General features: G+C 37.2%; 1 protein-coding gene across 1 annotated transcript; it reads right to left on the reverse strand.

Moving 5' to 3' along the window:
• Window positions 1-5,040: 5,040 nt before the first annotated feature.
• LOC140342540 (probable E3 ubiquitin-protein ligase makorin-1) lies at window positions 5,041-8,011 on the reverse strand. The gene is given in 5 exon segments (XM_072428747.1): window positions 5,041-5,191; window positions 5,388-5,608; window positions 6,177-6,367; window positions 7,027-7,155; window positions 7,891-8,011. Coding segments are annotated over 5 exon segments (813 nt in total).
• Between the last annotated feature and the right edge of the window lie 2,352 nt (window positions 8,012-10,363).

The raw sequence follows: 10,363 nt of genomic DNA on the forward strand, positions 1-10,363 counted from the left end.
AGCTAAAACCTCGAGGTTGTGCAGATTATTGAAAATGATTTTACTTCCACTGATTGTTCACAAATAAATACTAGCCAATATTGAGCAACCTTAGATTCCTACAACACTGGAAAAGAATAGTCAATACTATTCACTTCATTCACTGTCAAACAATTAGACAGTGGAAACGAACATTAACTGGAAAAGCAAAGTGAATGGAACACGAAAGACATGACAGATAATGATAGATGATTATTTCATTGACCTAACAAAAAAAGTCAATCTTAGTGCTCATTTTGTTCTATATGTATTGTTGAAATGTATGATAGTGGAACTATTCTCTTCATAGATACATTTTGTCTGCCTTCTTTCTGTGTGATCATATTTTTGTTTTTTGACAGCTCTAACATTTCTCTTTCCAACTTGTTTGTAGTGGATTTGTTCACCTCACAGTATCCTATTTATATTCCATAATGCATGCTATAGAGCTAATATATTGCGGCACACTGCAGTGTATGTTTCCACCAATTTTATAAACATTCCCAGTCCCAGTGGTCTGTACAGTCACAGGTACCTACAGAAAGCCATACATTTACCAATATACATTAGGTATATTTGTAGAAATGGAGAATGTGGAGGGCACACACAAGCAGAGCATGTAAATTACATGTATTTAGCTCATGGGATTTAAACCCATGACATTCTGCAGTAGACTGTCATATAACACTCCTATTTATATCATAACAGGGTACCTGAACGTATTTATGCATTGCTTTACCTAGAGATTTTTTTGGTCTTCCCCATTTTTCTATCAGAGCTCGGATGCTGCATGAACACCCAGAGCTGGTACTTGGCATTTCTGTTAAAACGGAACTACTGATTACAGTACAGATTTCACCACCAAGCAATGCTCTAGCAAATTATTTGATGCAAAAAATCTTCTTTGGTTTTCCACTGACCAAAACTGAGAGTTTTTTTTTTCTGTTTCATTCAAAATGTTTTTTAAAAAATATAAAAGTATACAAATAATAATAATGCTGAAAGAATAGGAATTTTCCAATTTATGAATATCCATTGCAAATAAATACAGTTGATACAGTATATTTCACAGTGCATGAGCTATTCATCCAACACATTTCTTGCAACAAAGTTGCTTTGTGGAAGAAGCACATGCATATTTTAAAGCTGTATAGATGTATGTATATATGTGGTGATGGAATCCTTGTCCTAAAAAGAACTGACTAGTGTAAAAGATGACACAAGTAATACATATAACTGATTATTCATTCATACTTGATAAGAACTTACAGAGGAGAATGGCAAATAATATATAGATGCATAAGATGTTAGAAAGCAGGAGACAAAAGGTCTGATTTATTAAAGCTCTCCAAGGCTGGAGTGGATAAACTTTTGTCAGTGAAGCTGGGTGATCCAGCAAACCTGGAATGGATTTCTTCAAAGTTATTTGCTATTTGCTAGAATATGTTTTGAATTCTGAACCAGATCCATTCCATGTTTGCTGGATCACTCAGCTTCACTGATGAAAGTATATCTTCAGCCTTCAGGAGCTGTAATAAATCAGGCCCAAAGGGAGAGCTTGAGGTTACCCCTAAATAAGGACTGTGTGCCTTTTCTCTTGTTTCTGGCACATCATTATATTATTGTTAGTAGTTGTAGCAGCATCGTTCTGCTCTATGGAGAGGGGAGGGGGAGAACGATGGAGTGGCACCCAGCTGCACTCTCTCCTCCTTCACTTCCACTACAACCGTTCCTCGTCCATCGTACGTAGATCTGCCAGGACAGTCATTGGGACGATGGATGACGAGCACTGTACACAAGCCAGATTCTTGTCCGATATCGGCCTTAATACGATTATTGGACAAGAACCATTGCACAAGTGTACCCAGCCTTAAGGTGTTATGTTTGCATAGTGTCATGTGCCTTATAGAACAATCTTTAACCATTGCTCAGCTACCATTACAAAGCTGTTCACATGGATTACATTCTGTTTATACAACCAGCATTCTTATGAACCTAAGGTTAAAATGTTTCTGAAGCCAAAATGTTTGTACAAGTCCAAAAGAAATCAGCAGCGAGCACATCCAGAAGAAAAAGTAGAAACAGTTTTCTGTCATTCCATACAGATTTAAACAATTTTGGGGCCACTCTTTCTCAAGGTATTACTGTTATTTATTGATTTACTTTTATTGCAAAGTCCCCCAATGGTAAAATGCATCCTCTCGGGATATGCTTGGGAAAGCATTACTATTGGGACTGAAAACAAAAATGTTGAGTTTTAACAAGAACAACAAGAATTGTCAACTTGTGACAACTGTCTGAGAGAAATAAACTTATCTTTGTAGATTTCCCTCACTTAAATTAACCTATTCCTCTGTACTGTCTCCTGACTCCCCCCCCCCCCTTCTTGTCCCCTAATCTCCTGGTTATCTATATTCCTCCCTTAACTGCTTCTCCAAAAGCCTACCTTCTCCTATACTTCTCCTTTCTCCCCCACTTCTTACCCCTGATCCTATATTTTCCTACTAATAACCATTTTCACACTGTCCCCCTTCTCCTATAATTTTGCTTATCATTTTCCTGACACCCTCCCATCCCTATTGTCACTCATTTCCTCTTCAGTGTTTTCTTTCCTCCTCCAATTCCCCAATTCCCCTTCCAAGTAGGTGGTTTATATGTGGAACGTGATGACTGCATTCTTTTATATTATAATTTTTCAGTTCTCCTATGCTGTCAATAGCCAGAAGGGTGCCACATTGTGAATGGACATTGTGAATAGATCAGAATACCAGCAGATCAAGTAACACAGAAGATAGTGGATAGGGCAGTCAATAAATACAGTGTGCTAGGCTTTTTATTAAAAAGCCCAGTCAGTCCTACAAAAGCAAATTAAAGTACCTTCTATCAAACATCCATTTGTAAAAAAAATTTGCTAGTTATGTAAATAAAATAAAAAAGATTGTTGTATAAAGTATTAATTTATTTCCAACCTTGAAATTGCAAGCAGGGCAATCTTGTATGCAGTAAGTACTAAGCACTCCGTATGGGCAATCTATTTCCTTATGTACTATATTGTCTTAAATATTGGCACCCCTATAACCCTGACTCCTTATGTGTGTTGCCTAGGAGAAACACTTGGCTCTGCTCTTTTTCATAAACCCCATATTAATACACAGGGGTGTAAGGGGCAGGAACAGGTGGGAACGCAGTGCCCTCACTTTCTTTGGGAATGGGCACGTGTGCCCACTCTTATTCTACAAAGAATTCTTAGTTGGTCTGCGGCTCCATGTCCACAAACCATCTCTCCTGTATGAAATGTGGGTTTTCTCTCTGAACACAGCCTCAGATCTGCGATGGGACCCCTGCTATCCACCCATATAAAGTGGTCCTTTTCCTACTATCTACCTATCTAAGGTGGCCCTTCTCCTACTTACTTCCAATGTATGGTCGTCCTACATACTACCAATGTAATGGTGCCCGTATCCCACTAATCACCAGTGTAATGGGGCCCTTCTCCCACTGATATTCAGTATATGGTTGCCTTTTCCCACTGAGCACCCATGCATATTCCCATATTAAGTCCCAGGCACAGTGTTGTCTATACAGCTTCAAGACAAAAGGTACATTGAGAGTGCTGCCTTTGTCACCAGTACGTTGCATAGCACTACAAAAAAAACATCCTGTCTGCAAATGAACCACAAATAGGTGTATTTGCAACTCATGAAGTGGAAAACCAAATGCAACCCCTATTACTATGCAAGTGCAATGTGTCTGCAATAGGCATTATACATGTCTGCCCCTGATCCATTTAGCATACAGTATAATACAGAACCATGTTTATTTCAGGGCTGTAGTGGGGCGGGCACAAGTAGGAAAGCGGTGCCCTCGCTTTTTTTGGGAATGGGCATGCAAAGAAATTATTGTTGGTCCACAGATAGGAAATAAACAAACAAACCTTTCATTACTTTTACTGGAGAGAATATGTAGTTTACACCACACTCCTGCGATCATTTCCTTTAGTATTTTGTAACATTACCTAAAAAATTGTATCTATTGCAGGCATTCTTTCAGTAACCTTGAACACATATGTCCAAAGAAATTTAATGTTTTTAAGGCAATATGGGACATACATAGAGGCCCAGTCCTCCTCTCATGTCACTTATGTTAAAAGGAGAAATTCTGCAGTGCAGCAGTAAAGAACCGAGCAGGACTGAAAACACACACAAAATGCAAAGACATTTTTCAGTACTTTAACCTCCTCCTCCATGTCTAAAAGCGGTATTGATTTCATGAAAATGTATTTTACAGTATAATATATTAGTATGAGTATCAAGTTTGAAACAAAAATCATGTCAAAATAATAAATTAAAGGAAATATTATACTCATACTTTTATATTATACTGTAAAACAAATGTTCATGAAAAACAATGTACTGCTTTTCCACATATAACTCCACTGTATTGCATTCAATACAGTTATTTTGCATTGAATGCAATACAAATAGATTTGAATGTCCCACCAGGCCCCGAACGGAACGTCCACATGCACTGAGGTAACCAGGAACTCCCGGTGACTCATCGGGTGCAGAAAACGCCGGCATGGAGGAAGAAAGAAGACACGAAGGACGAGGGAGGAAGCCGGCACATCAGGTAAGCGTTTTATTTACTATTAATTTCCATAGGTTTCCCTACTCCGAGTGTGACTGGGGTTACTGCTTTCAGCGTCTTTTTTCTAGTCACACTTGGGGCCACTGCTGGGGAACAAAACCTATTGTGTATATTGTAGAGATGTAATAATTATGTTTTGTCTAGACATAAAATATGATGTAGTCAGGCCGTTTTTCTTAAAACTCCAATAAAGGTACAAAACGAATCCTTTAAGTAGCTACAGAATAACTGGGGCCTTTACTAGATATATACTAACTTGTGTCATTTTTAAATCTACATTGATACTGACAAGTATGACAAGTACAACTCCTCTTTCTGTGACCTAGAATCATGTAATAATAAAATACAAGTTCAGATACACTCAGATCAAGTGTTCTAGATCTCTCCCCCAGTGGATGTAGAACATAGGTCTTACCTCATGACCTCCTTGTACTTCTGCATCAGCGTCTCTTTCTCATCCTTTCCCACAACCCAGTACTCACTTGGAATCACAGGGTTTGATTTGATTTGGCATTCTGGACATGATCTGCACACACACACAAAAAAAGCACAATATAAGTGATTATGAAGATAGCAATCCACACAGTCCAATTAGTGCCACCATTATTTGTACATGTTCTGTCTCATGTATTAGCAGAATAAATATTTCTCATTATTTTTATAATATTTATATTTATTTTTTTTGTACACACACACTGTATATATACAACCAGATAACTTACTTGATGAGTCTGTTCCCAAGCTGTTTAGCATCCGTCCATCTTTGTATACATGTAAGACAGTAGCAGTGTTTACAGTTTGGCATTACTCCAAAACTCCTTTTGGTGATATTTGGTCTTTCATAAACCACCTCCATGCAAATGCCGCACAAAACGTCCTTACTGTCTTTACTGTCCTTACTGCGCTGGATGGCCATGTCTTTTTCATGCGCCTCAATGCAAAGCTAGATTAGAAAAAGAATACACTTAATAATGAAACTAGACAGCATTTTCACTTTATACACATTTTGAGTTTTTACATAAGTTATTTCTAATGCGACTTGAACACTGCTTTGGAAAAGTAGTCATCTCCCTTTGGTTACATTACAACCTGGGAATAAAACTTATTTTTTGGAGGGTAGCACCATTTGATTTACAAAACAAAGCTACCACTTTGAAGGTGCAATCATATTTAGAATTGAAGAGGGTATGCTTTCTCTTGATAGTATATACACAATTCAATTTATTTTCATTCTACCAAGACAGTACAATCAGCAAGGGGGTAAATAATTGCCTACAGTATGATACATGCTTTAGTTTCACTTTAAGGTACTCCTCCATCTCAAAATGCATGGGCTATCTTAACTACACCTCCCAAATACATGCAAAGCATAAATAGGCAATTAGAGGTAAAGATGACATAAAAAAACCTTAATCACTTATCTTTATTCTCTACCAACTAAAACGATTTCTCAATGACTGGAAAAACATATAGGCAAATTAGAAGGTAATTTAAATAAGTTTTTTCTGTACCTTAATGTGTTCCGACCTCCGAACCATGTCAGTGGGATGAAGGATCCATAGACCGCATATTTCACATAGGTCTCCATGTGAATAAACGCACTTCACTCCGTAACGACATCGCCCCACTGCAGCATAGGGACAAATCTGCTTCTTCAGGTTAGCTAACAGCTCTGCTTCCTGAATGTCTTGGCCAGATGGTGCTGGAAAGAAAGAAAAACTCAATTATTCTTATTCTTTTTAAAATTGTATCAATTATAAATCATTCCGAACTTTGCCTGTGTACTGGAGGCAAGCATCTCAGAGGGTGTCAGGTGGAGAGACTCACTTATGATAGCACAGTTTGCCCTAAGGTAGAACCCCAGCCTATAGTTTGTGTTTACAGGTGTGGGAAAAGGTTTGAAGTTTTTTTTTTCTTTAAAAAAAAAACTCTTTTACCTGCCTGCTAAAAATAAAACCTCTGTAGAATACGTACTGAGCTGTGTAAAAATTGTGGCATCACTACGGCCAGAATTTTGAGGGGGAAGAGTGCTGTATGAAGTTAAGCTTTTATGCTAGCACAAAGATTATTAAACATTTTCTATGATGCATGACAAAAAAAATTGTTCAAATTATTACCACGTTCGCTGTATCCTTGACCCGGCATAAACTGTAGTTCTAGGTGTCAATATCTTGGGGAGAAAAAGAAATGAGCAATGTGCATTCTTATGAAGCATTAACGTGTATCTAAACACTAACATCAATAACATTAGTGTACATATTTAAAATATGTTCTGCTTTCAGTGACATACTACAGGAAAACCTGTATCAGTAAATAATATCATCAGCACCAACAGAGAACTATATCCTGCTACTTCCTCACCTGCAGGAGTGTCCATAAACACAGGACCCATGTAGATAAAATCTGCAAACCATTTTGAAGCGGCTAGCGGCAAGATCTTGTGAATAACGATAGTTGTTTCCATCTTTGCAGACTCCGTGAATGAAATATCTGAAAAAAACAACACAGAAATATTAAATATTTTAAGCCACTTATAACAAAAACAAAATCTTACTATTGTACAGTCAGTACAAGCATGCCCATGTTTAGAAAGGTCATCATTCTCTTTGTAAATCGCATAGGACAAATAAAACAAACTAAGCACGTAAAATACAAAACTACAGGCAGTTTTCCACCTATGAACACTTAGAAACAAGTGCACCTAGGTTTTTGTCTGGGGATCAGAGTTGGCATACATCTACGGGCCAACCCTCCAAGGATTTAAGCAGGCATCTAAGCTAGGATGAAAAAAGTAGGATCCAGGGTGCTTTTTATAGACTAATGGATTGCAGGTAAGGTTCCCTTAGAGTTCTATCATGGGCTAACACAGCAGTGCCAAGGGGTAGGCAATAGAGGCAACTGCCTTAGGTGCTGCAGCAGGAACGGAAAAAATACCTATCGTTGTGAAAGAAATGAAAGCACGTGGGAGGGGATGGGGCACTTTATCCCTCTCATCCCAAACACAGAAAACCCTGTACACAGCACCGTGTGCCGCCAGGTGCACCCCAGGCATAGAGTAAGTATCTAGGTGTATTTCATGGGATCTATGTAAGAAGCTGGGTACACTGCTAGAAGTGTGCACCTCCTAAACACCCCATGAGCACCACCATGACCCAGCACAAAGGAGACCTCATGAACCCTAAGCTCCAATGTTGTTAAAAAAAGTCCATAGCTTAGTCCTCTCACCTACCTGCAAGTAACTTCTCTTGTCCAGCCGCCAAAGGGAGATTTCCAGGAACAGGATGAGTGGGCTCCTTCCTACCACAACTGGTGTCAGAGATACTGGTACTGCCAGTGCCTCAGCCATCCCTATTTATCCCCCCAGAACAATACACCGAAACCTATCTCTGGTAGTGGGCGTGACCACCCGCCTGACCATCCCTCATTCACTAATCACAGTATTATTAATATTACTACACTGTACTTTTATAGCACCAACAAATTATGCAGCACTGTACAATATCCATAGTCATATCACTAACTGGCCCTCAAAGGGGCTCACAATCTAATATCCCCACATGGTCATATGTCATTACTACTTTTTGTACTTTGTATAGGAGAGAGACAAGACCTGGAAGTGTTCCTTAAACCAGATTTATCAACATGTTGATTTGCTTATCCCTTTTATATAATATATTATAATCAATCAATAATGTAAGAGGTGCCTTAGAATGAGAGTAGTAATAATCATGATATGCACTCCACAAGAGTAAAAGTAATTATATTGTTAGCACCAAAAGGAATGGCTTTTTTCCCTGTACCATATATCTAAAAAAATGATACTTTATTAAATTTTTGTAATGACATTTTCCTTATCTGAGCCATATATACATACATACATTAAAAGCAAGAAAAAAACATTACACATATATATAGATTTGTCCTATCACACACTTGGTAGGGTATTGTTGATAGCAAAAGTTACATATAAAGATATAAAAAAATAACCTTTAAACCAAAGCATTTTCCACAATGTTTTCTTTACTGTTTTTTTTACTTTTCCTACCAATTTTTTTAGAGTTAAAAGTTTAAGTTCTGCTATAACCGCAGCAGGTATGAAAAAAATCAGGACTTTTCACGTCAAGGTTTGCTGCATGGTAGAGCTGCATCAATCTCAGAACTATATGGAGATACATACAAATTCAATATATATTGATGCAAAATCTTAGTAAATGTGTATAGACAATTTAAAACACTTTGAAATTAAAGTATTCATTTTTTGAACGTTTAGTAAGATTTCACACAACTGGATATTGATGTAAACATGGTTCTGCATTGTATGCTAAATTGATCCGGGCCAGACATGTTCAGTGCTTCCAAATACATTGCTTTTGCACTATATTAGGTGTTGCATTTGGTATTCCAAACATTGTATGGATCGCAAATGCACCTAATTGTGAACAAAAACAGACAGGATGCTTTTTTTTGTAGTGCAAAGCAAGATACTGATGACAAAGGCAACACCCTAATTGTACCTTTTGTCTGGAATCCCTTCTAAAATATAACTGTATAGACAATACATAGACAAACTGAACTTAATCTGCATGGGTGCTCAGTGTGAAAAAGACAACCATATACTGAAGGTTAGATATTTGAGATTATTCTCAAATATTTTGAACAATGAAATAGTGCACGATTCTGTACATGCTGTAACGATACAAATGTTTAAGGATAATCCTCCAATAATGTACAGACACTAGATGCGATCAACTGAAAGACAGACAGAGTATAGATAACAGATGCTGGAAAGTGAATATATTGATGAATTATAAAAAATACACCCAAACATATATATATTATTTATATATGAATGACACATAAAATACCTTTCTTATATTGTTTTCATGTGTGATTTCTCTTTGCCTGGCGTTCTACTTTAAAGGTGTAGCATTTGGTATTCCAATCACTTTATGGATTGCAAACTCACCTAATTGTGAAAAAAACAGGATGCTTTTTTGTAGTGCAAAGCAAGGTACTGATGACAAAAGGTAACACCCTCATTGTACCTTTTGTCTGGAATCCCTTCTAAAAAATAACTGTATAGGCAATACATAAACAAAAGGAACTTACTCTAACAGTCTGCATGGGTGCTAAGTGGGAAAAGACAACCATATACTGAATGTATGAACTATTATTGTGCAAATGCAATCTGTCTGCAATAAGCATGTCTGGCCCTGATCTATTCAGCATACAGTATAATACAGAACCATGTTTATTTCAATCATCCAATTGTGTGCAATCTTACCAATCATTCAAAAATCAATACATTTATCACAAAGTGTTTTAAAGTGTTTACAAACATTTACTAAGATCTTACAACAATCAATTTTTTGATGTTCTAAAAATGTTAAACATTTTTTGTAGTACATTCAGTTGATTTACAGTAGAACTCCAGGCAAAGAGAAATCCCACATGAAAACAATATAAGAAAGTTCTTTTAGGTGCCATATAATCTGTATTTATGTCCATTCAGTCCTGAGATTGATGCAGCTCCAGCACACACATAGACAGATAATTGTCATTGGAAACAAATAAAGACCGATCGTTTGATAATCGTTAACAAAAAAAGTGCACAACCACGCCAATGAACAAGGAATTTAGTTGGAAATAAATGACCATCCTGGTGGATCTGTAGGGCAACAATCACTCACTATCTATA

This window comes from Pyxicephalus adspersus, chromosome 12 (assembly GCF_032062135.1).
Source record: "Pyxicephalus adspersus chromosome 12, UCB_Pads_2.0, whole genome shotgun sequence".
In the NCBI taxonomy this organism is placed as follows: domain Eukaryota; kingdom Metazoa; phylum Chordata; class Amphibia; order Anura; family Pyxicephalidae; genus Pyxicephalus; species Pyxicephalus adspersus.